The 27,995-nt window shown below is 39.2% G+C and overlaps 2 protein-coding genes across 5 annotated transcripts in view; one reads left to right on the forward strand and one right to left on the reverse strand.

Moving 5' to 3' along the window:
• The window catches only part of LOC104141235 (serine/threonine-protein phosphatase 4 regulatory subunit 1), a 32,079-nt gene extending 26,522 nt beyond the window's left edge, over positions 1-5,557 (reverse strand). The window contains exons 1-3 of one of the 3 annotated variants that reach the window (XM_068912002.1): positions 5,377-5,512; positions 5,172-5,216; positions 2,392-2,470 (exon numbers count right to left, since the gene is read on the reverse strand). Coding sequence is in view for 2 of the 3 variants with exons in the window: in XM_068912000.1 (XP_068768101.1) it covers positions 5,172-5,216; positions 5,377-5,383 (52 nt within the window). In the remaining variant the exon portion in view is untranslated. Of the gene's footprint in view, positions 1-2,391; positions 2,471-5,171; positions 5,217-5,376 lie in introns of all 3 variants that reach the window. The other 2 variants (XM_068912000.1, XM_068912001.1) reach the window with 2 other exon arrangements.
• Positions 5,558-5,739: 182 nt separating this feature from the next.
• Positions 5,740-27,988, forward strand: RAB22A (RAB22A, member RAS oncogene family). 2 transcript variants are annotated; one of them, XM_068912004.1, is made up of 8 exons: positions 5,740-5,871; positions 7,697-7,776; positions 12,238-12,319; positions 16,423-16,494; positions 16,584-16,690; positions 18,607-18,716; positions 20,125-20,255; positions 26,850-27,988. In XM_068912004.1, exons 1-7 carry the CDS (start codon positions 5,836-5,838, stop codon positions 20,220-20,222), a joined length of 585 nt encoding a protein of 194 aa, XP_068768105.1. In that variant the 5' UTR covers positions 5,740-5,835; the 3' UTR covers positions 20,223-20,255; positions 26,850-27,988. The 2 variants fall into 2 exon arrangements, with proteins under 2 accessions (XP_068768105.1, XP_068768104.1); XM_068912003.1 differs by lacking the exon at positions 26,850-27,988 and having other exon boundaries at positions 20,125-21,539.
• Positions 27,989-27,995: the final 7 nt, after the last annotated feature.

Here is a 27,995-nt window from a genome sequence, read left to right on the forward strand (position 1 = left end):
CTTTGGAGGATCACCTTGTTGAATTTTCAAACTCACAAGAATTATCCGTTATTTTTACCGGGAAATATTTATTAGAATAGGCACACATATCCTTCCACTGTCCTCAATATAAAAGAAAGTGAAAGCTATTGAGGCAAATTATACACATGTGGAGATGAAGTTCAACGAAACATGGTTCCAGCATCAGACAGAAATTCAGGCCAAAACATTCTCAACAGAAATGCAGCTAATCTCAACAAGAAACAGCTAATCTCAGAAAGAAATTATCTGAACATAGTTGAGGCAAAGTGCTGTACATGGGTCTTCGGGGTAGGGGAACAGCAAACTGGTATCCCATGAAAGCTAAGCGTTTCCCAGGAACCTACTTGAAATAACAGACTAGAGCAATTCTGCAATTCTTTCAGACAACTAGCTCAACAGGATTCAGTTGGAAGAAAGCTTTGGAATGAGATCAAGCGTTCATATTTTCAAACATATACACAGATATCAGAAACAACTCACAGCCACATCATCAGAAACGTGTTAGGTATTCATTCTTTTAAAGAGACTATGTATTTGTTCTACTGACGTTCTTATTTCCATTCAACTGACCATTACTCTTTCTAGTGGTTGTTCTTTATGTGTTTTTAAAGCATTGACAGGCTCAAAACCTGTATCCATGCAAGTACATACACTTTACATTGCACAGACCTAGCAGGGATTGACATGTTCACACGTTTCAGGGCTAGCTTTCCCACCAAGCATAATATCTGAAGAGGTTGCATCCAACATTTATCTGCTTCGAAAGAGAACTACTGTATCATGAAAGCTCACAGGAAATTATTCAATGTATGTCAGACTGTATTCCCTTCTGAAATTGTAACAATCTCTTTCCATCTCCAAAAATAAACTGTGGCTATGCCTATGCAATTACATTAATACTCATTTTAAAATCCACACACTGTTACTAGCTAATTCTTGAGGCTAGCCACCTGTTGTAAAAAGGAAGATTTATTATGGCTTAAAAATCAAGATGCCTGCCATTAATTTTATCTGGTGCCCATTTGCTCCTGAATTAAAAAACAGTTTAAAAATGAAAGCACTTATCAGTTCACTTCACTATTGGTCCCCCTTCAAATATTTCAGCAGAATTCCTACCAATTTAAGTGACATAGAAATAAATCTCAATTCTAAGTTTGACTACAATACTACAGCTGGACCGTCTCAGTACACATAAATTAGGAATAGTCGTGGCAGAATCCATTTTGTCTTCTCTCAAGAATTTTTAAAGTTTTTTTTGCTTCTCATAAAAAAGGTACTTACACGATTCAGAACACACTGCTGTACTAACAAATAAATCACCAAAAAAAAAAAAAGAAAAGAACTAGTACTTCTTAATGTATCCAATATTCTTCCAATTCTTCCACAGGTGAACCAAGCATTCAGTATTTTTCCTTCTAACGATATCAAATACACCCGTTTGAAATCTATCTGTCTATATACCAGAATACCAGAGACATCCACAGCTGAATTTGAATTTAATACGCCTTAGTTTGACCTAGACTCAAAAGCTGCTTAGAGCCTACAAGGAACACCTGTGGTGTCACAGGATTTAACCAACCATGCAATTCAACATCGCTAGCAAGTATCACTTCATTACGCTCTAATTCTCCAAACCAAAATCTTACACATTAGTTCACAATGCAAAATTTCATGAGCTCAAGGACATTTTCTCTCACACTGTTTTTAGGATGAAAAACATGTTTTTAAATATTTTCCTTACTCAGGAAAGGGGATTTGTATTGCCTTATAAAAATAAGGTTTCTATCTGTACTCCAAGAATTTATGTAGATTTTATTATTACTTCCCCTAATTCAAAGTAATCCTCCAGACTTTGTTCAGTGGAACTGAGGACAACACAGTACGTTTTCCTCAGAGAGGACAATGCTATTTCACCAATTTATTTAGTTCAGAAATTAGAAATGCAGTTCCAGTGATTAATTTCACTGAAAGTTTCTTAAAATGCACCATTAACTCTTTCTTAGAGTCATTTGATTAGTACAATATCTCTACCTAGATGGGGCTTCTGAACTCTACTGTAACAAAAATGACAGCTTTCAAGGCCATAATTTTTAGTGCACTGTCAAATTAATGAAGATAATGAAGGCTTCTGATTTTTAAATCATAAATGAGATGCTAATAGTGCTTTACAACAGATGCTTCCCTTTGTGCATGTGCTCACCCTGAAACTGATTCACTCATACACAAATTTTAAGTGACTCACATAAAATATATGTTTATTAATTCTTGCTTCAAATTCAAACACGATAAGATTCGCTTTGTCTGAAGATTAACTTCATATCTCAAATCAGAGTTTTGCCTACAAGGATAAAAAATTTTTTATCAACTTACCGAACAAATTCTATACTGATGGTCTCAACAGAAGAGCGGAAGACTAAGCACCCAATAGCGAATGGCCAAAGGCTGAACACTGAATGGAGAACAAACAGCCCTCTTAACTTCTTATGATGATTACCCCCAATTCAAGGCCAAGACACAGAGCATAGGGCTACGGGAAGTTTGCATTTATTGCTGCTGCTTGTACTTAACTCACTCAAACAGAACTCAAATGACGGACTGGTATCTTTTGTTTCTTTATTAGAGGGAGTGGAAAATGGGAAAGGCAGAAGGGAGCAATTCAGAAAAACCCAATCAGTTCAAACAGCTAAGTATTCATTAGCACTATGAAGGCTCTTAAAAAAAGGGGGGGGGCAAAGAAGGAAACAAATATTTTCAACACTTAAGTAAGGTACTGCAGCAGCAACTCTTGCAGCTTTTCTGCTGTTAAAGGAACTCTTGCAGCTTTTCTGCTGTTAAAGGAACTCTTGCAGCTTTTCTGCTGTTAAAGGAACTCTTGCAGCTTTTCTGCTGTTAAAGGAACTCAGGGTGAGATAGATGTGTTGACCCCTGCCAAACTGTCTTTAAAGCGAGCATAAGCACATTCAAGGGTATCAGCAAGCTTCCTCCTCATTTAAAACCACTACTCAACACATGTACTTTTTGGTGTCTAAGGTCTTGACATGAGCTTGTTTCATTTACTGCAGCAAGCAATAACCCTTAAGTACCTTTCTTTTAAGCAACTTCTTACACACTGTTATCAAGTTTTCAAATCCATACATTAAATACATTTATTTCAAGTATTATCCTCCAAGTTCTTCCTATTTTAACTTTTTAAGATCTCTAGCTTTTCAAATAGGTGACTGTATTTAGGAAGGAAAGTACTCTTTTAAATCCATTCTTTAAGACGCAAACTGTTACAAATAAATCTATCTGCAGAAGACATCTATCTGTTAAAGACATTTTGCCATGCACATAAAGATACAAACATAAGATGAGCCAAGAACTATCACAAGTCTTGTATACGATTAATCTCACCGTTTACACACCGTTTTCATCTCAGAAAAAAACAACCCTTAAGCTTTTTCTAAACTTAACCAAAACGCAGGTGACACAAGCTTTTCTGCTACCTAGCAGTAAAATGCAGAAACCTCAAAGACAGAAAGCAACATTTAACAGCAGCAATTAACAAAATTCCATTGAATGATTTTCCTGCTTGTGATGGAGGATGTCCCTGCATATCACGTTTCTCCTGCTGTTCCTCAAGACTGCCTACTTCCTACGTTTGCTTCTTTACAATAGGTTAGGCAAAAAAAACATCCTTCTGTTACACATTTTCAAGAACTATTAAACAGTAACGTTTGCATGGTAAATAAATCAGTAAGAATCACAAGAAACAAATTCAAGTATCAGTTTTCATTTCTAAGCAGAAAAGCCAGTCCAGCATCCACAGTGCCAGTGAAACCACAATATAAATTTAAATAATTAACGGTCAAAGATTTATCTCCTTAATTTTGAGTAAGGTTTCTTACCAAGCTGTCTGACACACATGCAGCCCTAATCCTGTTACAAAGTGCTGAAGCATACCAGCTTGAGCTTGAGCTGTCAGCCTGGCCTAGAACCAAGACATCGTACTAAACCTAAAAACACCGATTTCCAGGAGCCAACCTGGGCCCAAGACAAGCTGTGTTTTTATTCCTTGCTTCTGAGGTACACACGTGCCCAAAACAACGATGTCCTGCTGAATATCTGGGCAACTGCCCCAAGGATGTAAAAACAAAAAAAAAAAGTAAAATAAATACCACCTTTAGTAGCCACTAAAGCATTTGAAAGTCTCCTTCACGTGAATCACCACAGCTAGAAAGTCCTTAAAATACCCGAGGCTAATTTCCAAAAAACAACAACTACAAAAGGGGTTAATGGCAACGGGCAGACACTGAACCACAGGAAGTTCCACCTGAACCTGAGGAAAAACTTCTTCACTGGGAGGGTGACAGAGCATTGGAACAGGTTGCCCAGAGAGGTGGTGGAGTCTCCTTCCCTGGAGATATTCAAAACCCGTCTGGATGTGATCCTGGGCAATATGCTCTGGAGGACCCTGCTTGAGCAGGGGGGTTGGACTAGATGATCTCCAGAGGTCCCTTCCAACCTCAACCGTTCTGTGATTCTGTAATCCTCTAAAACAACGCCGGACGGGTTCCTCCCGGGCCGTTGTTTAAGGTGTCGTTTATACAAAACTCATCTCCGCAGCAGCCGTTTGCGAAAGCCAAAACGATCCGTTCCGAGGAAAGACGACGACGGCCTCGGGACCCCCCCGCCCCGCCACGAGCCTCCGGCCGCGCTGACCGGCGCCGGCGGCCGGGAGCCCCCTCAGCCTTGTCAGCGCCGAGCCGCCGCCGCCCGGCCCGGCGGAAGGGCCGCCACAGCCTCGGCGGCGGCTACCGAGCCTCTGCGGGACCTGCCTATCAGTTCACGCTTACAGACTAGCCCAACGCCCGAGGCGAACGGCCCCGAAACTTAACCCGGGGCGCAACAAGGAGCTGCTTATCAGCAGCCACATCGCAATCCGGAACGGCGCTCGCGCGGGCACACGGCTGCCTACGTCCTTCCAACTCGTGAAGCCGGGCACCTTGCGAGCCTTCGCCTACCGGTACTGGCCACCTCAAATCCCCCGCTCGCCCTAATCCGGATAAAAAACGCGGAGATGGAAAAAAGGGTGAAGGAAGGACCCTGGGGTGGGGGGAGAGGGCAGGGCCTAAGGAGGAGGAGACAGAAAAATAAAAACAGTTACTCACAATCATCTAAGTCATCCTGCAAATCCACAAAATACAAAGGGATCCCTACAAATAAAAACAAAAGAGAGACACCGGGGGGTTGGTTTCGGAGGGCTGCGGGGCGGGCGGCGGCGGCAGCCCCGCGGGCGGCTGAGGCGAGCGAGCCCGGCGGCGGCGGCGCCCCCCGCCCTGCCGCCCGCCGCCGCCGCCGGCCAGCCCCACTTACCGGCCATCTTGGAACGGACATGGGCGAGGAGGAGAAGGAGGAGCAGGGCAGAGGGAGGAGCCGCCGGCGCTTCCTGACCCCGGCCGGCTCAGCCCCCGCGGCAGCGGAACGCGGCCGTTTTCATAAACAACGGCTGCCAGGGGGCGAGGCGCCCCGGAACGGCCGCCGGCCTCTCCTCGGAGAGCAGGAAATCGCGGGCCGCGGCGGCTGCGCGGGGCGGGGGGTGTAGTCAGGTGACTCCGATGGGCCGCCCAAGATGGCGCCCGGCCTGCGGAGCCTGAGGAGGGAGGTTGACTCGTAACCAAGGAGCGGAGGGGCGCGCCGAGGCGGGGGCTGCCCTGGCCGGAGCTGCGCCGCCTGTGCCCCCGGCGGCCTGCCGCACATGCCTGCGCGGGGAAGGGCGATGTTTTTTCCCGGCTGTGCCTGAGGCTCTCGCTGAGGGCAGCAGCTTCCCCGGCCATGGCTCTGAGGGAGCTGAAAGTTTGTCTGCTGGGGGTGAGTGTTGCGCGGCGGCAGGGAAGGGAGGGAGGGAGGCGACCGGCCGGCTGCCGGCTGCCCGGGGGGCCCGTCTGCGAGGCGGCGGCGGGCCTGGGGCCGGGCCCTTCACGGGCAGCCGGGGGCGGCCCGAGGGGCCTTCCCCGCCGCGCAGAGGCCTCTCCAGGTATGAGCATCGCCCCTCTTGTCTCTCGGCTCCCTTAAAGAGAGAGAGAAAGAAGTAAAAGGAGAAAAAAAAAAAAGGAAACCTAAAACATTCAGTGTGCTCTTCCTTGTTCCTGGCGGGTTGTTCGGGGCTTCGAGTTTCTAAAGACGTTCGGGGCCCCCTTCCCACCCGAGTTGAGTTTCAGAGGCTTTTAACAGCGTTTTGAAAGTGCTCTAAAGGTAGCAGCTAGTGGGAAAGAAAAGGAGACATCAAGCAAAGTGAAGTAGTTTCAAAAATCCAGGGGGGAAAAAACGTGCGTTGACTTGATCTGGTCTGAGAGCTTTAGAGAGCTGCTTTTTGAATAGGTCGGGTTTTTTCTGTTTGTATCTAAATCCTACGTTGTTTAGAGTAGGACGAGCAGGACTGTTTTCTGCTTTCAGTGGCCGCATTGCCCTTCAGAGAGAAAAGTATGTGTTTCTGTGCCTCTTAATGTCATGAAAGCTTTGGGGGTAATGGCTAGCTACTGTCGACTCCGCGTTCGCCCTACCTGCAAATCCCCTCTCACGTGAGGGAAGGAGAGTAAGCACCTAGGAATACTGATCCTTGAACTCTGGGGCCAAAAAAATGCATCTGCTTTTCACTTTAAGGTTTGCTCTGTTTGTTGAAAACTTGCAAACACTGTAAACCACAGAACTGAGATAATACGTTTCTCTACAGCTTTGTCTTGAGAGGAAAGTGACCTGAAAAGGTAAACACAAGAAGCATGCATGCTGTACATGAATTTGTTATAATGTTCACCTTTCAAAAGGTGCAGGAAAATACATAAAATGAAACAAAACTTTATTTTCCGTGCATCATTTGGTAGTTCTTTTTCCTTAAAACTCTTAACAACTCTGGAGATGTAAAATGAAAAGTTGATCTTCAGCTGTGTTAACTAAATTGCCATGTAAAATGTCCAGGTGCTATGAAGAGCCATTTCAGTGCTAATAGTATGTTATTTCACTCTTAAATATGCCTTCTGTCTCTTGCATTTTCTTTTTACCATTGCGTTGGTGGTGTGAGTACATACGTGATCGGGTGTTAGATTTATTTTGAGCTATTCTAAAGCTCGCATTTTTCACTACACTTTCTCTTCTACCGTTCGTTACCCCACAGAGTTGTATTTGAGACATGCTTCAGGTATGTCACAGAAGAAACTTCAGGCCTTTCATTAAGCAGGGTGGGACTGCATTAGTCAGAGTTTGAAATGCGTGCATCACGCTTGCATAATTTAAGACAGTCAGTTGGCTTGCAGGGATGGAGTACCATATTCAGTTCATGTATGCTTTACTAAATGTGGTAGGAGGTCTTTCCCTGCTCAAACATCTCTTGCTCAAATACACTTTATCTGTAGCTGTGGAGGAGAAAAAAAAAGCACTCAAGGAATTCATAAGAAGCATGAGTGCAATCTTTTAAAAATCTCTTTATAACAATTTGGTTTAGAAAACTGTAATTTATCGGAGAGACCTTTGATTTTCCACTAAATTAATGTACTTGAAATGTTTCAGAATCTCTGACTTCTCAGGGATTCTCTACCGGAACATGTTACCTATGTAGAGCATATCACAAGATCTGAGGACAAAAATAATCAACTGTTTATAGCAACTATCATCTCTTTCAACTGTGACTGTTCTTTCTCAGGACACTGGTGTGGGCAAATCAAGTATTGTGTGGAGATTTGTAGAAGACAGCTTTGATCCCAACATCAATCCAACAATAGGGTAAGAAACCGAATAAAGTAAACCTGACTTATTCAAAATTCAGTCCAAGTTATATGAATGTATATTTGCTCCTCCTGACAAGATCACGTAAGGTTTCTCAATGTGTGGCAGCTAAATGTGGTAGTGAAGACAACTGCGCTCTTAGCAGATGAACTACCTTAGGAAACCTTGGAGTATATTCTGTGCTTCTGCAGCTTCCGTTTTCATGTGTAAGTTCTTGACCCATTTTGTATTGCTAATCTTAGCCAACAAAATCCTATTAGGACTCCAGGGTTATGAATAAGTTCTACTGTAGATCCTTCTGTTAAGGGAACAATATGCTTTTCTCATTCACTGTTCTTTAATTTTAGAGTCTAATTGCTGTGAGATTGCTATTCTTCTTGTATTCAGTTCTTAAAAAAAAAAAAAAAAAAAGACGAGGGGAAGCAGGAATCTTCTAGGTTTTCAAAGGTAGCTAATAGGCTGATTTAGGTTGTGGTTCTCTTCATTAATTAATTTTAACATTATATATCTATATGTAATGTGCAGTCTCTTGAGTAATGAAATTGTTAATGCAGTCTGTCTCAAAGCTAAGGGTATTTGAAAGATGTGCCTCAGAGGAGCAATATTATTGACCTTAAATCTTAAAAAGGATTGAATGGGGGTAGAGCAGTCCTTTGCTGTCCTTTTTGTTTGCTGAGGGTCTTAAGGGTTGCTTTGCTCAGAAAGAGGCAATTCTTTACTCACGGCAGAACAAGATTTCATGTCGTGCTTGTGTTACTTGGTATCAAAGTAGCTTCCTGTCTCAGGTGCTACACAGGCTTTAGTATGGTTTTGACTGAAGAAGATCCTGCTGATAAAGATCAGTTGTGTCTCAACCTTTCCTTTTGAAAAATGTGCTTTTCTTGATCTCTCTCTCTCTCTCTCTCTCTCTCCTTCTCTCTTATTTTAAGTTGTGGTATACATGCTGGTATTGAATTGCAAGATATCCTGTAGGAATTTTTGTTTTAATTTCCCTCTTAAAAGGTAGACCTTAAGGTAGACTGCTAGATCATTTTGTCACATCTTCAAGGGTTAAACATTCTTAGTTACTGTCAGACTAGCTGCAGTAGAGGTTCTTTTCTGAAGGAACACAAAACTGGTGTTGAGGATGGTGGCCTGCTCCTCTACTTGAGCAGTTCTGAACATGGTTTAGGTTGTGTAGAAAGTTACTATGCCCACAGTGATGCTGACTGCAAGTAGAATTCCTTGCTCGGGTAGACACTATTGAAAGATCCAGTTGTATGTCTTACGTGTAGTGTTAACTGAGAAGTTTGAGAACTCGTCATCTGTCTCCACTCTTAAGAATCCAGATAATAAAAAAGGAAAAAATTGTGGGTTGGGGTGGGGGGGGCAGCGGCATGTCCAAGACTTGAGTAGTTGGCTAATTTGGGCGTTAGCCACAGTGGCCCAAAGTTAGTTACTGTGTTCCTGCATGCAGCTCCTGTCAAAAAAGAAAATTAAAGTCTGCTTGAGCCGTAGGTGACTGGATATGATGATACAGATTTTGCAAATGTGAGGAGCATCTATTTGTTTGGGTAGGATGCTCTAATCTATATTTAGATGCATGTCGCCAACCATCTAGACTACCTAGGTTAAATCTATAAGAACGACCTGCAGCATTCTCAATTCTGTCCTCAGATTCTGAATTCTAGAAAACTGTGCTTAAAGGCTTAGGCTCTGCATGTCAGTGAGATCATCCAAAGTTTAAGAGTGAAGACCATCCATGATGCTTCTCTCTGTGCAAATTAGCATTCCCTAATATCAGGGCAAAACTCAGAAGAGTGAGTTTGTTTATTTTTTTAAGGAGAGAGGCTGAGACTAGAATGAGCAACTTCATAAAATCTTGTTGTCTTCTGCTCCACAGTCTCTTTTTTTTTTTCTTGTAGTTTTCTGTTTGTTTTTTGTTGTTGTTAATACAGCAACCTATATGTTTGTTGGAGGCAGGAACTGAAAGAGATCACACATACCCTTCTCCCCTAGAGAATCTGTGACAAATATGCAATAATTTAGAGCACTGTTCAAGGGTTTTAGCTACTGTAGTAATTCTGCTAATCTGCAGAATAGAATTTATCCTCATGAATTCAATGGCAGTGTTGGGATTAGAGCAGCTAGTTTGATTTCTTGAAGAGATATAGACTAAACATCTATATATCTTAGCTATAGCTTAGAGGGAGAATTTTAAGTTATAAGCTTGTTTTCTGTCCTGTTTGTGTTCCTCTTGGAATATCAGAGCGATTGCGCTTTGTCGTCATGACTATTCATAATAAATTCTTGATTCAAATTCACCACATGAGCAGCTGTAGAAGCCCTATTCTTGTGCTTTCAAGATGCTGTGGATGTTTCTACTACTTCTGACCAGTAGATATGTCTAGATGTTGCAGAATCTTCCCCAGTCTTTCATTATGTCATTGAAAAGAAACTTTGAATGAGCATAAAACTACTTTCAGGTTTATCTTGTAAGCACTATAATCACTTGAACTTTGCTGGGAGAAGCAGCTAGGAAGTTTATTAGGGTTACCACAGGCTTTCAAACTGGAAGAAGTCAGGCATAGTTATGTTTTGGAGGCTTCTATTGACAAAAAGTGGTTTTTCTTCATGTGGTCTTTTTTATTGGCATCTGTCACAATGGAAACTTCCACTTCTCAAAGGATATCAAAGTGGAGATTAATCTCTATTGGCAGCTCCCATTTTGGATGTTTTGATGTAAACTGGGGCAACAAAACTGCTCAATTGAAGTTGGCTAGAGAAGAATGTTTATGGAACCAAATAAAATAAGATGCTTCCAGTGAGGATTTATGATTTGGGAAACCGTTTCAATATTGGCCAGAAAACTCAGAATTGATGCTTGGCATGCAGTCTTAAGGAAGTGGAAGTCCCTGCTGTGCTTTATGACAGATATTCCTTAAACTTTATTTTCCCTCACCCATTGTTAAAATGCATCCGGTTAACTGTGTTTAAATGCGTTGTCGTTAGACTTTATCTCTTCACTGCAACCTTTGATTTCATTTTGTAAAAGCTTTGCACAATGATACGCTTCTTAGCAAACCATCTGAGCTTAAGGAGTGGGGGGGGGGGGTTACCTCTTTACAGCAGAAAGCTTTGTATAATTGTTCCCTTTATTTTAAATACAGGTAGCTGTTTTATGCTCTTGTAAGATTGAAGCTTGTCAAAAGGCTCCAGTTATTAACTAGAAAATCTTCATTGGCATAATTAAAATGCATGCCCTGGTAGTATTTAAGATCCAGGAGAAACTTAAGTTCAGCCTCAGCCTCTAATATCTAGTATTGCAGGACGCACTGAAAGACACTTGCTGTCTGATTTGAATCTACACCAAGTTTGGTCTACTGTATGAAGCTCCCTAAAGACCACCTCCAGAATCCTGTTCAAAACCAACAGTAGACCAAGTTGTGAATCTGCAGTGTTTTCAAGGAATGGAAATTAAGTGCACAAAAACTATGCGAGATCGTAATGTATGATCTCATGTGCTTAAAAAAAAGTTATAGCATCCAGAGTTCCTAGTCTACAAGAATCTGAGTTCAGTGTGCAGCTTTTCGAGTAAAAACGAGTACCTACAGGGAGCAGATATAGCAAAGCACACTCTCTTCTAAAAGATTAGGTCTCTGAATTCCTGTTCTTTTGGGAAATACACTGATTCGTGTAAAGCAGACTAAGTAAAGCAGAGAAGCACTTTACTTTGCTGTGATAAATTTAGAAATTGCGGGGAGAGTGGCAGGGGCAGACTGGAGCGTAGGAAGAGGATTTTAATTTTGGTTTGTCTTCTGGAAGTGCAAGGGCCCCTGCAGATTGACTTTGTAGTGACAGATGAGACTTTGAAACAGAGCGGAGACAACAAGAAAGTTATTCGTTATTGATTTCTGTGTTGTCTTCACAGTTACAAAATTTGATAGGAATCTCCCTTGCTTTATTCCCAAAAGTTAAATTGTCAGCATTTATCTGAATGTTAGTGCAGGGATCTAGAAAAAGCTAATACAGGGGGATCAAGCCCCTGTATCAGCCTGATACATATCAGGCTTTTTATGTGATCGTTCCTTCAAAGCGTTTCCTGTATACATCAACGTGACTTGCTGTGGTTATTCTTCTATTTAGGAAGAGAGGTGTGAAGAGGCTGATCACCTATTATTTTGTGACTGTACAATCTTTATTTTCATCAAAAGCTAAGGAAGAATAAATGCTATAAATTAGCATTCTTGTTCCTTCTTTTCTGTTAGTTGAATTTCATCCTCTGAATAGAGCCCTTTGCCTCCTAGTAATTTCAGCCTTCATGTATGAAAATCTTAATCAACTTTATGTGTAGGAAAGCACTTCACTTTTCTGAACTATAAACCTTATTAAAAGTTCGTGGTAATAATACTCTAAGAAGGCATTTATATTTTGGCATTTGTTTTATGAAAAGCATAAACTGTACTTTTTTTTTTCCAGAGCCTCATTTATGACCAAGACTGTACAGTATCAAAATGAGTTGCATAAATTCCTAATTTGGGATACAGCTGGACAGGAGCGGGTAAGTAGAGTCAATATCTTTGATCGCATCTGTGGTAGTAGTTTTGGCTAGGGTTAGGGGGAGGGTGGGTTTTGTTTGTTTGTTTTACTTCTTCCCTGAAGTCGCAATGTGGTCTAGGTTTCCCTCAAGATAGGGGTGATATCAGTAATGAAAAATGCAAATTAATTTATATCATGATTAAGGAGCAAAGGTAAGGATAGCTCCCTAAAAAGAGGCTTATAAAACAAAAGGTGAGTATTAGATTTACTGAAAAGGAGTGGCACTTCAAAAGAAAACAATTAGAAAATAAAACACCAGTAGCTATCTTTGGTAGCATTTCTAGTTGGATTTTAAATGCTCAGCTATGGTTATTTGCAGCCAAATCACTGTTAACACACGAGAATCACAGTGAAATGAATGATCTTGTTTCATTGTACAGATGAGTTTGCAATTCCGAAAAAGTATACAATTATAGAAGGCTTCTAGCTTGACATATTCTGTTACTTTCAGTGTTAGGGTTATTGATGTGAGTAACGTTATACAGGTGTTTGTAGGATGCGGGCTTATGTGTCCGAAAGTTATTGTCAATCTAATAATGCTAGAAGCTATGTCAAGAAGTCTATTTTGAAATTTGAATTTTAACCTACTAGTCTCTTTTTTTCCCCTCTCTTAATTGGGCTTTGAGCTCTGGCACGTGCACAGTTCTAAGGGGAGGCAACAAAAATATTCACGGAAATGAAATCACATTTAATTAGTCTGCATGATTTTAAACTAGAATTTAAAAGGAAAACTTTTTTTGCTAACTAACTTCCTTGCTTGTGGACTACTAGTAGCAGTGATGGAAATCATAGTGGTTGTATCAACTACTTACTGAATTCTTGCAGTTCAAGTTCTTGACTGTTAATTACTGGCAACTCTTGATTACTCATGACAACTGTATTCAGAATGTGAGTTAACTGTGACAAAATGCTGTGCCTGTGAAAAGTGAGTTCAATCAGGTTGGGTTGTCACTCTAGAGTAAAAACTGGCAAATGTAGCTGTACTATTTTCAGGACTGCTTCAAGAAACAATAGGCCTTTCTTAAGGTGTTGTAGAGCTCAAGCTTAAGAAAACGTCTTAAAAGAACTCAGTTATCCCTGTGCAGTCACTTGACCTTTCAGAGTCCTGATGGAGCTGACTTACTAGCTCGTTAGCTTGATAACAGCCTTGGTGGCTTTAGAGCCACTCAAGTATATCTGTGTTGCATTTCAGTGCTCTACATTTTGCATGATGATGTATTTCCTCCCAGCAGTGCTATGTAAAGCCAACTTGCGTTGTCACTGACGTACGTGTTCCAGGGATGTGTTCTGTAGTATGCAAGTTGTCAGAAGTACTGCAATCCTTCCATTACCAGAAGTCAGTCAGCACTTGCAATAGTTTGTCTTAAGTGAGCATCCTGGCCTTTCTGAAACATTAGTGCTGGAATGTGAGTCTTCTGAGCAGCAGAGTATGACTTCTGAGAGACTGGTATCTTAAGCGGAAAGCCTTATAAATGTGCCTGCAACAACTTGGCAGGAAACATCCGTTATGTATTAGCATTCCATTCTGTTCATTCTAACTATGTTTGCAAGCAGTGGGAGAGTGCCCTGATTGGAGTTCAGCATGCTACAGCATGAGGAAGCATATCTGTAGAAGACAAGCAATTGATATTGCAACATGTGAAATGGGTATTTCATTTCTTTCTGGTTTTCGAGTTGGAGTGACACCTCTTTAATTTTCTTCCATTCGAGTTTGCTGATGTTTTTGTTGAGATTGAAAAAGGAAAGATGTCTTACCCAGCCTCTGACTCGAGAGCTGTGGTATCTCTGAAGCTCATGCTCCACACCTGAGAGAGGAGTCACAGTGAGGCCTAAACATGTCTGAGGAAACCAGTGAAATGGGACCAGGAATTTTTACTTGAAATGATGGCAGTATCTTCTTAGATCTGTTTTTCTCCAAAACTTTATAAAAACAGCCCTATCACTTACTGCTAGTCACAATTGATCTATGTACCTGCCTTGAGCTGAAATCTGTGGCAAAGTGTTCTGGACATGGAACCCTTTCCGCAAGTCATTGTCAGATGTGTTGTTGCATCTGTGGTGATCCAGAGTACCAAAAACACCCAAACATTTCTTGGCACTGAAATTTCTCTGCTGAGCTATGATTCATAATGCACAGCGTTCTCAATCCTGGCTGTGTTTTGGGTAGCCTTTGCTATTTGCCACTTACAAAGTCCCTCCAGAAATAGTTCTGCATTATGCTGGGTAATCTGCTGTTACTTGAAACAGCTTTAGGGGTGCATGACTAGCTTCACCCCAAAGGAGGAATGCACTAATTCACCCAGGTCATTTCTCCACCTACATGTGCCTTATTAGTTCTGTGACATATGAGTTCGCCGACTGAAGTTGGTAGAAAACTGCTTTTAGCAGTTAGATTTTCACCTTCTTACCTAACAATCACGAGACTTTGTCAGAATAATTATATTAGGTTAAAAATTATGTCAAAACACAAATCAGAGGTTGGAGGGCAAGTTGAAGTCTTTGAAGAGACAGCAAAAAGGAAAACTGACTGTTTCTAATAACATCTGTTTTGTTAATATATTTTATCTGCTGACTGTTCTTAGGTGGAAAAAAGTATCTAAGTGTTAGCAGGCAGGAAATGAGAGTAATACAAAATCAGCAAGTGAAAGTTGGTTTTTTCCCAATGCAAATAGTCAAATAATCAAAAAGCCAGGTTGCAACCAATCCAAGCGGTGGTTTTCCAAATATGTTTCCCTTTACATTTTAGTACTTAGGGGGAAGACGAGGATTATGCCCCAACATGAACTAAATGCCTGTCCATGTTTTCCTTTCCCACTATTTAATATCTTTTATATTCTGAACTTTGTGTTCAAAATCCTGTTTTCAAAACAGAATTTGAGAGCCAGATGTAAAAGGTCTGGAATTCTGCTTTATAGTGAGATTTTTTAGGATTTATAATATTGCTCTCAGCTGAACTATATTAAGCAAAAGGAAATTGGTGTTTTATTGGAACCAAATAAGCCTTTATGAAAAGCTATGTTCTATTCATTATTTTTACCGTGGCAGCGTAGTAAGACGCACAAAAGATCTAAATTGCATGTGCTTGCATCAAAAAAGCACATGCCGCTTACTCCGTGCCTCCACTGAGACTTTTAATTGCTACATTGGTTGTCTGGCTCTTTTAAATTAGGAGAGTGTCACACTGAATTTCTAAGAATGATTGATATTTTTGATGCAGCTTAATCATGTACAGTGTCATTGTGGTTGGGTTTTCTTGTTTTTGTTTTCCTGGATTCATGCAGAGATACAGGCCTAGTTTTTGCACTGTAAGCTCACTACTAACCAAATATACCTGCTGCAGATTCTGAGATTACAGTAATTTTCTTCTTAAGTCTTTGATTATCCCATGTGTTCCTTAAAGCTTTAATTGCAGTGGGTCACATAATTATACATTTTCTGCAATTTTTAGTTTTAAGCAGGCTTGTAATTCTTGAGTGTGGAGAAAATCGTAAGCAAAATCCCTAAAGCCAAAAGTTACATTAAGGAGAAACCAGCATATCCAACATTTAAATTTAAATTAGCATCACTTACCCGTTGTTCTGTGGGGCTGGAGGTTGACGTTGACTTGTGAACATTTCAGATCAGTAGTAATATATGCTAATGTTTTTTAAATTACTTTTTGTCCAAAAACACCACCATCTCAAAGAGAAAGAAGTGAGTTCAATTTTGACGTCTTTCCCCTTGCTTGATGTTAAAGATTACGCATATATCCTGTGGGTTTATGTCTATATATAATCTGCAGTCTTTTAAATGATAGATTTTAATCTAGTCAAAATAAGGTCGAACTTGATTTCTTGTTTTTTGTGGTAGGTGTGCTGCTCATCTCAAAAGTATTTGTTCATTGGCCTTTGAAAAACAATACTTTCCTGGAAGTTTGTGTACTCTACTGTGCAGCCTGTCTGTAGCTGTAAATATACGTTTTCCACTAATGTGAACTTTAAAGCTAGTTTTCTTTAACATTAATAAGTAAATCACAGAAGTCAGTGAAAGGTCGGGATCATAATATGTGGTCTGTCTGTCTTCCAGTTCCGTGCTTTAGCCCCAATGTACTACAGAGGATCAGCTGCAGCCATTATAGTTTATGACATCACAAAAGAGGTACAGAAGTGGATTTTGATCTGGCAGTACAAATTCTGCTTTCCATGTCTAATGGACCAGGCCTAATTCCTTCTGCTTTCTTCCACCAGGAAACTTTCTCAACATTAAAGAACTGGGTGAAAGAACTTCGACAACACGGACCTCCAAACATTGTTGTTGCTATTGCAGGAAATAAGTGTGACCTTAATGATGTAAGGTAAATAATTGTTGACAGTTCAATGCAGGTTTCACTTCAGAAGATAAGCTCATGGTGCTAAATGTTTTTAGATTTCAGAAAGAGCAGGGATTTGTTAAACACTGCAAAGCACAGAGCGGTTTAAGCTATTTTACGTTAACGTTGTAGTTTCACAGGAGGTTTAAGCTTGTTCTGCTGCCAGATGATTTGTTTATTTTGCCCTTGATCTTTTTTTGCCCACCTCCTCCTCTGTGTTGATATGAGTATACATACGACTGCACAGTAAATCAGGCTGTAAAATAGATCCAAACGTTCCTAAAGATAGGGAAACTTATCCAAGGTTATTTATCTTGCTCACAATATGAACGCTTGTTGGCATGACAGAGGTGAGGTAGCAGGGATAGGAATGAGCAGTTTACAAGCAGACAGGAGCACCTTTTCTGCAGGCAGAGCCAAGGTACACAAGCTTAAACTGCCTGTGAAAATACAGTGTAATGCAAGCTGTTTACCTCATTTTGTAAGACATACCCGTGTCAGTCTGTAGCACTTCATTTTGTTAGGAATAACATTAAACCTGTTGGAAAGCATCGTACAGGTTTTTTTGATTTGCTTGTTCAGGTGCCTTCCTCCCCTGCTTAAATATTGTGGTGGAATTGGCTGTGGTTGAAATGGTTGCAGGGAATGGGAAAAGTTCTTGAGAAGAAACTTTATGGACAGCCAAACTTTCAAGGAGGCATGCATTTAAAAACAAAAAAGTCCATCCCCCTCGCCCCCGCCTTTTTTTTATTGATGCCCTGGTTAAATAAGTCAAAAGTCAGAAAGAAGGTATGTGCAAACTTCATGTAGCCTGTGGACTCTTGTTTTCAGACTTCCTTGAAAAAGGTATCACAGCTGGAGTCTCAAAGGAAACGTGGTTATGTGTTTAAAGAGCCACTGCAAAGTTGATTCTTGTTCTAGTTCTACGAATCCTTAATATATTTCAGTTATCTAGTAAGTTCCAATAACTTTGTCAGAAATGGCAAGTCTCAAACTGAGTTAGTATAAAATTACTTAGAAGACAAATCTAAGACAGGCAATACTTACTTCTTGGTCCTTAGGAAGCAATGATGTTTGTGATTTCTGATGCCCTTCAAGCTAGTGAGCAAGATCCCTTGTACTTCGGTCAGATGCACATTTGTCACTGATCCAAAGTCTGTGCTTTCGCCTGTCTTGATAACCTAAGTCCCTTGTTACTGAAAGCAGCATATGTATGCTAGAAATTACATATAATGTGACATAGGGTGTATTTCAGTGCCCTTCTCACCTATTGGTGTCTGGGATTTTTCCTGTTGTTTAAGGAAATGTACCATCATTATCAACTTGCCTATCTGGAGGCGTCAAATAATTTTTTTCACTTCTTGGCTCTCTTGTATGTGCAGTTTGAATATGTTTATAGCTATTTCCATGCTTCTGTAAAGTAAATGCTGTGCAAATGGATCTGTATAATATTGTGAGATACCTGATTTTTGTAAGCAACTGTAGGAAATCCACTACGTTAGATGAATGCTGGAAGTAACGCTGAGGATCTTTCAACAGATTTAACTTACTACTTGTGCGTATGAGGAATAAAGCAACCCTTTAATGACTGATTGCAGACGCTAGCTCTCAAGAAACAAACTCCACTGTAATGTTTTCAGGTGGATTAAGGTCTTGTTTAGTTTGTTATGATTGTGCTTCAGTGATGCTGAAGCACACTCTGATGCTGAGGGAGGGGAGAGAGCCAAGCAATAATGTCATAGAGTAAAAGATGAGCATCAACCTCAGGATGAGAGAGCAGTGCGATGCCAAACAGGTAATACAGAATTGTCGTTTAGTGAGCCACTTAAGGCTAAGCTATCCCTCAAAACTTGAATAATGTTTTTTCTGCATTCACTGTTTTTCTTTCTGGTTTTTTTCAGAGAAGTCATGGAAAAAGATGCTAAAGACTATGCAGATTCCATCCATGCAATATTTGTAGAAACAAGTGCGAAAAATGCAATAAACATTAATGAACTCTTTATAGAAATTAGTAAGTACTCAAGCAGTTGATATGTTTACTTCTGAAAATTTCAAGCAGAAGTGTATTTACTATTTTTTGTGCTATTTAGGCAAGAGTATACTGACTTGAATTTATTGCAACCAATTATGAATTCAAAATTGCAAAATAGGCTCTCCTGATTTTTGGTCATCCAATGACCTCTAAAGGTTTCTTCAAGGAATTTTAAGCCCGCTATGATGCTGTTGGATAAATAGCGAGAAGTGCAGTGATGGCAGAAGTCAGTGTCATCTTACTATATGTCTGTTATTGACTGTTTCAATTAGTACTTCTAAGCTTGCAGAAGGGAAAGGAAAGAAAACTGGAGAAGACCCGAACCGTATACATCTGAGAAAAGGAATTAAAATCTCGCTCTTAGTGTTTGTACTTGGTTTAGGGCAATACCTTTTTGAAAAACATAAGAATTCAAAAATGCAAGGTTGTTCTCTGGGAAACAGTAACTATTGTATGTGAATTTTCCACTAGGTTTGGGGGGGCGGGGTTGATACTCTTGTTTTTCAATTAAATCACAAATCTTTTCTGCCTCATTCGTAGGGATGGGGGAAAAAAACAAATCTAGTTTTGAATGAATGAAAAGCAGGCAGTATTCCAAAGCCAATTCCATACAATATTATTTGTAGGGTTTGTTTTAGGCAACAGTACCAATGTGCAGATGTGTCAACTGGATTCTAAAAACAAGACAAACAGCAATCCATGTGTGCATATATGTATATACATATGCACTACATCTGCTTAACTTTGAATAGCTCTGCAAACATTTGACTAAAAGAAAAATAGGGTGCTTGTGAACAGCTGAATATGTTGAAGCTGATATAAAAAGTATATGCTGTAGCTTAGCTTCCTGATTTACTGACTTAATAGTTGCTCTAAGCAATTCTGAAACTGATCTTGATTAAACTGAAAAAATTCCCTAAAACCCTATTGCCTTCAAAAAGGAAAAGTCAACCAGGAATTGTCCACTTGAGGCTGGTCAGATGACCAAAGCAACTATCCTTACGAGTTTGTATCTTTGTGCTAACCCTGATGCAAGGAATGTGCTGTTACAGCTCTGGATGAAGAGCTTCTAGGTGGTATTGCATCCTGCAGAGTATATTCCTGGAGGCTGCTATAGCTTAGGTCTCCCAAGCCTAGATTAGCCTAAAGTTTACACTTCAGGTGCAAAATTAGCTTGAACCACCTTAACTCCTGCTCCCCTGGAACTGTATCTCTTAAAGACATAGTACAGACTGTTAGCTGTTATCCTTCTGTTATGCAGGAATGTCATCATTAATGATGTATGATTTGTCAAATACACATTTTTGTATACAAAACAGATATTGGATGCCTATAATTAGTTTCATGTATAATGCTTGCTATAAATGTTTTTTCTGCCTCCTTGTAGGTCGTAGAATTCCATCAACTGACACCAACCCCCCTTCTAGTGGTAAGGGCTTCAAACTTAGAAGACAGCCATCGGTGACAAAGCGCAGCTGCTGTTGACTGATCCCTTAGAAAATCAGACTTGTTTATACAGTAGGTGGTCTTGGAAGTTGATAGTTCATGTTGGGTTTATGTTATCAGTCTTAGATCTTTATCTGCTGGTGTTCATACGCCCAAGGTCCCACAAAAATGGGCCAGTTCATCTGACATCTGTGTGCTCGCAGAAAAGACTGCAATCATAATGTCAGCCTGTTTACTTACAAAATGTGTAGTATCCCTTGTATTCAAAGGGAATCCATCATCACTCTTTTGGCCTTGCTTGAAAAGAAGGTGACTATATGGATGGCAGAACTGATGTGTGTAATAGTTTTGTAATCAAGATTTTGTTTTTTTGTAAAAAGGGAAATGAGCACTTTTGCCGGACTTGGGGGTGGAAATTCAAAAGTTAGTCAGATGGCATTTCTTCCTTTTCTTCAGTGAGCCTTATTTTAAATGTAATTGTAGCTAATCCAAAGTATAATGGAACAGTTAGTTTGAGGTGGCTACAAAATAAGCAACTGAAGACAGATAATGAGCAAATCAGTCCATCCAGTCCCCAAATCCCATTTGCACTTTTTATTTAAAGATACTATGTGGGGCAGGGGGAACACAAGCAACAGATTTTAAACCACGGACAATCTTTTTCTCATGCTGACTCTAATCACTTTAAGGCAAACTGATATGCTTTAGGCATCTTTCTGTTTTTACAAGCTTTTTTTAATATTAAGATGTTGGTAGAAGAAAACCTAGCTGTAATTCTGACTAAATTAAGTGGTTACTGACTAAAAACAGATGCTGTCAATAGTTCTGGTAAGACTTAAAAGGTTTGGGGGAAAGCTTTTAACTGCTTGGCATGTGTAAAGTGTTCATATTATATTTATGAGACCAATGTTTAAAATATAAATTATGTAAAAACAGTAAAATAATTCAGTTTTATTCACTCCTTCCATTCCACACCTATGGATAAACTCCTGAGGTTCACCACCAATTTTTTTTTTTTTTTTTCCCCTGCATATTACGTCTTATCTCTGTCAGTGACTTCACCCAGAGGCGGGGTGAAATTCATTCTTTAGATCACATTTGAAAAGGCCAATAGAGGCTACTGTTGGTGCAGTGTGAGGCCTGCCGGAGCAAGTATTCATCTGTGGTGCACCAAGTCTTTCCTGTTTTGGGTGCAAAAATACAAATAAGAACTAAACTGAAGTCATACGGTAATGTAGATCGTTACCTGTTGATTCCTGGGCTTTTTCATCTGTGAGTGATTTTTTAGCAAATCAGCTTTTTGCCTATACTGTGCTGTTTTTAGTACGCTTTCAATTAAACTATAGATTGACCATATCTTACTGTGCTATTTTATTTATTTTTTTTTTCACCTACCAGCACTAGTGAGGAATTTCATACTTTTGAAGAAAGAGCTTGCTAAACTCAAGTATATACTAAAACATACTGTTTAGCTTTAGTATCAAAATGAACTCATGTTGATGATGCTTGTTCTGTTTGTGGTTTGGCTTTCTGTCATCTCAAGTATTTCTCTGAAGGACAGGTCAAAGAATGAAAGAACTTCTACTTCAGACTAGTTTGTGTTATTCAAAATTCTTGTAGAGCTATTCTGGAGCAAAACAGTAAACCATTACAGTGAGAGATTTTGAGTAGATCCGTACACTTCAATGGAATTTGGTGACTACATTTTTCATTATGCCTTTTACTTACAGCTGCAAAGTCAAGTATGCCCTTTCTTTGCCACAGTTATACAGGCTTCATACATATAGAATGCCTAAGAAACATACCTTCAAGTACAGGCTGTTTGAAGCCCCTTTGGAAACACTGGGCCTTAACAAAGCATCTTATAGGAGAGATTTATGTTCAGTATTCAGCCTGTTATACAATTTTTTTGGTGTTATTTGAACCAAATAAATTATGAACAGAAAAATTTGGTACTCTTACAAAATATTTAGTGGAAGTATAACTAATAAATAGAATAAGCTTGTTCTTGAACCTATCATTTTTAAGTTAAAAATGTAGATTAGCAATTGAATGCATAATATTCGTAATTATTTGAGCAACTTGCACAGTGGCAGTCATGAAAATCTCTAATTTCTTTAAAAAGTCCCACTTCCTCTTTCTGGCAAGTTTTTAAAAAATGCATGGTCGTCTACTTACTAAACTAGGTTTAAAAACATTTTTGAAGCTAGTTTAAAATAGATCTCAAATGCTGTACTCTTGAGACACTTCTGTATTGTAAAGCAGAATTTCTTTCAAAATAACAGAAGATTATTTTGGAGTGGTGGTTTGTGTGCACTTGACAGATTCAGACCATACCATGATAACTTCATAATCCTGTGTCATCACTTCAGATCTCTAACTCCTTTCTGTAACTTACAAGTTACTGTGTTTTGGGCAAGTTTATAAAAAGAGATTCTGTATGTACTTACAGTTCGTTCTCTACAACTACTATGACCTTGCTACTGCTTAACTTTCAGTAGTTACATTCTGTCTTTTTTTTTTTACTCCAGCATGCCATTGCTGTTCACCACTTCAGAAGTCTATTCTGTACTGAAAAACTGAGCGCTTTAGTGTCTTAACTATGATACAGAAAATACTGTGTTTAATAGAGCTTGTTAGCAAGAAAATCTCCAGATTTATTAAACTTGGAAGTATCGTAGTCGGAGAAGGAAAGTCTGGTATCAAAAATATTTTTCATGCAGATTAGTAGAACAAGGAAATTCAAACTTTGTCTGGAAATTATCATTGTTGTCTATTAGCATGGGATAAAAATGGACTTTCAAGTCTGCTTTCCAGTGAGAGGAATAATTGGTTTAATAGTATTTGTTCAATCTTGCATTGACTGGAGAAGGAAGCCTTTGACATTAGGCTAGACTGAGAGCTAGGCTAGTATTGAGATTTCTGAAGTTGTCTCTCTCAGGGGGGAGATACCCATCTCTTAGGAAATCACAGAATGGTTGAGGTTGAAAGGGAGAACATTTAGTCCAACTCCCTGCTCAAGCAGGGTCTGCTAGAGCATGTTGCCCAGGATTATGTCCAGATGGTTTTGAATATCTCCAAGGAAGGGCACTCCACAACCTCTCTGGGCAGCCTGTTCCAGTGCTGCTTTTAAATTTCTTCCTAATCTGTCCTCATTTGTTTAATATACACTAGAAATAGACTTGTTTAAAAAAAAAAATGCTTAAAAAGTGTCCAGACACAAGGCAAATCTGGTCCTTCTCATATGTTGACTAAATATTGATGCCTTGAACTCCTTTGTTTTGTTACCCATTTGGATGGAATGCCTGCGTTCTTCATATCTTTTTGCAGTTCTGATCTTGACTTGCTCCAGTTAATGAAAACATGGAAATGACCAGTGTTTCAAATTGTCCAGACTAATGTTTAACAAATAATTGAGGTGTTTAAGGACATGCCTATTTAAAACGGTAGACTGTTGATGTAAGGTTTTGTGTATGTTGTTTTTTTTTTTTTTTTCCTCCAGTCAAGATAATAGTTTATTGATCAGTTGGTCCTAACTGAAAGCTGAAATGCAATCTTCCCTGGATGAGACATGCAGGTTGTTCATTGTTTCATTTTTGTTAGAGAAAAAGGATTTATTCGATGTTAATTAATTCTATATTAATTAGGCCATCCACTTTTATGTTGCACTAGGCCTGCTAAAACTGATCATATTTTGTCCCAAAATAGCTTTTGTATTAGGAGATTGATTAGCCTTTGAGTGTTTGGAGTGCTGATTATCAACCATTTCAGCTAACTCTTTACTTTTTTTCTATTAAGAAGCTATTGGAAAAGCTCAGGACTTGCATTTTGTTCCAGTATATCTTTTTGTTTAATGAATGGAGTTCATTCTGGAAACTAGATTTTCAGATATTCTTAAAGGGAATTGATCGCTGCAAATCATACTTAGAAAGGAAAAGTATCCTATATGCAGAACAGTAGCAAGGTGTGTGTAATTTTATTGCCCCGGAGCATTTTTATAACTGACAAAATATGACTATTTCAGGTTGTAAACCAGACTGACTTTTCCCCCACAGAAGTTACAGATTTGTACAAAGACATCATTTGACAAATGTTTAGTTCTTAGGCTTTGGAGCTACTTAGCGTGCTCCCCAAGTTTTGGAGGGCATCTTCATCTAACCTTCTAAATTACAACAGTATATTAGCTGACTTGTCAGGTTCTTGATCTGTGCTGTAGGTAGTTTTGTAGTATATTTTATATGCATACTGAAAAGTGGCATACTAAGTGTCTACATAAGTAAGATCTGCAAGCTTAAATTTAACAAACAGCAGAAGTATTTAGTGGCCAAATTAATGGAGATCACCATAGGTGCTTTGAAAACTTCTGAGAGACTCTAATGGCTTTTGCTGTTGCCAAGAAGGTAGAGACTTCTGCTTTTGTATTATTCAATCAATACTGAAAGACAACACAAATAATCAAATCAATGCACTTTAAATTCCTGCTGACATCAGTGAGACCCTTCCTTTAAATGCTACAGGATCAGCCAGTTAATAGTGTAGAGGGGCATCGAATGCAGATTTGAATCTTCTGATTGCAAGTTCAGCGTATGTAATAGAAGCATAATGTTACCACCCTGTTCAAGAAAGAATATTTACATGTTTGGGAAGAGAGTAGCAGGAACAGAGACATGCCTGCTTAACTGTTCTGGAAGTCTAATCCTTTAACCTGGTCAAGAGGTGTGGAATTCATTAGGAGTTGTCTTCATTCATAGGTGGTTAAAGCTTCATTTTAATTATCAGGAACGAATTCAGGTTGCATATCTTACATGGTTAAATATTGGCCTCAACAAGCATTTTATGTTAATCCTAAGCTGTCCCTTTAACGTTTTGCTTTGCCTTAACATTTGAAGCTTTTTCAGTGATGTTTGAAAGGCTTCCCTCCTTGTGAAACTGTCCTTAGTGTTTATTAAGGATGGGGTGGTGTCTGTGGTGTGCGGTATCAGCAATCTGCGTAGACTATCTTCAGAATTGATGATTTACAGGACAGAAGTTGTCCAACTGAGTTGTTGCCCACCCTGTATTAAGCCTCGTTTATGACTAGCAATAGCTAAATAGAAGGGTGGAGGGAGGGAGAATCAAATATAGCAGATGTGTTGGACAAGGGAAGAATCTGAGTTATTCACTGATATAAACTTCTATACCGCCTATTCATTTTCCTTGAAAAACAAAAAATGCCTTCAGGTATCTTTTGAACGCTTGAAATCTCTAAAAAGAGGTTCATCTGCTCATGGCAAGAGGTAAGGATGAACTTTATTAACTTTTTGCAGGAAGTAGTTTTACAGCAATGTGAGAGTGTATTTGTATGCAACTAGTCAGTTCCTCAGCGCACGAGAATTGTGTGCATGAAACTTAATTACTAAAAGATCTGCACAAAATTCTCAGAAGAAAACTGATACACTAATGTTCAGATCACAACCCTAGTAACGTTAGGCAACAGGTGATTGATGTATAGAAATAAGGTATTGGTGTGAATTATCAATTTAAGATAGCAATATAGGATTTTAGTATTTAAAACAAAAAAAGTCAGCTGAGCCCTTTCAGAGAAGGACTGCCTTGTCATATGGCTCCAACTTGTGAGAAGAAACAAACTTGAAACCACATCTTTGTTTCTCATGTAAGAATTCATGTGCTAAAACATTTCTCTATAATTTTTAGGCCTTCTGACACACATGCCTGTTTTTAAAAAAAAAAAAAAAAAAAATCCCTTCTGAGGGCCTTGGCAATTTGAATGTGAGCCTTTTCTTGGTCAATCAGAATAGAAAATGCTTGACTTGTAATGCTTGTTTAATCTTTCAAAGCTTTATCCATAAAGTGTCAGATAACAAATCTTTCAAGGGATATAAGAATATTTCCTGAAACTAAAGTGTATTGATGGGCTTCATCTCTGAGATGTCAAACAGAATCTAGAGTCTGCTTTACCACACCCCCAAGCCCTGAATTTCTAGTGTAGTATTGTCAGAGTGGACGTGATGTATACAGCTATTTTAAAATGCTGACAAAAGTTGCTAAGAGTTATTCGGTGCTTCCTACTTTACATGGGAAATTGAGGGAGTAGGTGGAACTTATCCCCCTAAAAAATTGGTACAGTATATACTGAAATTGCTCCTATTCTAGAATGGATTAAAAGAAAAATCGCAGAAGAAAATGTTAGCTTTACTATTACATCATCCTGCCAGTTGGGGTTTTCAAATTCTTGAATAAAAGCATTGTTAGTGTTTAAGCAAGAAGCCATTTACCTGTGGAAGGTTACTCTTGTCCTTTGAGAAGGTTGGGTCTGTCTTTGTTTCATTCCTGTTGGTGTTTTTGCATATGTACCGTTGATAAACAAACCAACTGGTACTCCTTTTCTAATGTTAAAGGATACAAACCACTTTTTCCTATCCTGTCATTCCCTTCATTTGTGTTTAGGTGTAGTATTCCATCCAGTTGTTGCACTTGGATATACTGTAATTCTTGACCCTGCCATGGATTCACTGCTACTTTCTTGCCTCACTTTTTACTCATGTTAAAATATGTATTTCCTATTATTAAATCTATTATGTTTTCTTGACAATTTGTACTTTGTTTCCTTATGGGATTTAGCCAAGAAAAGGTGGCAAGTGTCTTTTTTTTTTTTCCTCCTCAAAGGTTCTAGAAGTATCTGCCACAGCAGCAAATATTTGTAAACAAAATGGAAATGCATCAGTACACCCTTGTGAAACTGCTACGAAAACATAGCAGCTGAGACACATACCGCTACTATATGGTACCAGATAACAAAGGCTAAAAGCACTCTTCCCAGGGAGAAATAAATTATTGCAAGGCTCTGTTAACATAATTTCAACTCTAATTTTAAACTTCCCTTTTTTGACTTCCTATTTCTGAATATAGTGTATCCAGCATTGAAATTGCGACACACAATGAACTCACATGAGACAGCTATAGAAATGTGATCCATTTCTCTGTAAGACACTTAAGACTTCTTGGCCATCTCTCTTCCGCTGTGCCCCTCCTCTCCCTTCCTCTGTCCCCCCCCCCCCCCCCCCACCCCCCAAGTAAAATGAAGCAAAATAAAAAAAAAAAAATCATTCTGAAGGCTTCTAAACAAGATAGTGAAGCATTTGTATCTGTATTTTCAGGGCACAAAAATAACCTAATAAGCATATAGCTCTTGCAGTGTAATGAATGTTTCCTGTAAAATTGAATGGGAAGGTTAACCTTTGTATCAGCAATTCTTGTCCCTCTTAAGAATGTTCTGCCTTTTCATTATAGTATTAGGTTAACCTACTACAAGGGTTGAAAGGTCTGTGCCTTCTTATTATAGTATCTATTATTAAAACAAACTTAAGCCGCTCAAAGTTACAGAGCACTTGCAGCACTGTAAACTGCACAAATTTACAACCATTGCTTCACTGCATGAAATGTAGTCAGATTACTAGTGATGAAATATTGTAGTGATGAATTCCTAAGCTTATGAATGTTTTGAGACATTTTTTTAGTCTTGTCTTGGGCTGGTCCCAAGAGCGTGTACAGGTTTGTCTGTGTTGTTGGTTTGTAGATGCTAATGAGGAAAACCGGACTTTTGTTCTCTCCTTTGTTTGTATTGTTACACTCCCATATAGTGCATAGAATGCAAATAAAGAATTGGGCATAATGTAAGCAGCCTTTTCAGCTTAAGCATTCATAATAAACTTTTATAACATGCTAATAACATGCTAAATCATTACCAGTCTGATGTATTGTGCAAAAAAGGTGTAAACATTTTATTAATAAAAAGCTTTGTTTATAAGCGTG

This window comes from Struthio camelus, chromosome 18 (genome assembly GCF_040807025.1).
Source record: "Struthio camelus isolate bStrCam1 chromosome 18, bStrCam1.hap1, whole genome shotgun sequence".
NCBI classification, from domain to species: Eukaryota; Metazoa; Chordata; class Aves; order Struthioniformes; family Struthionidae; genus Struthio; species Struthio camelus.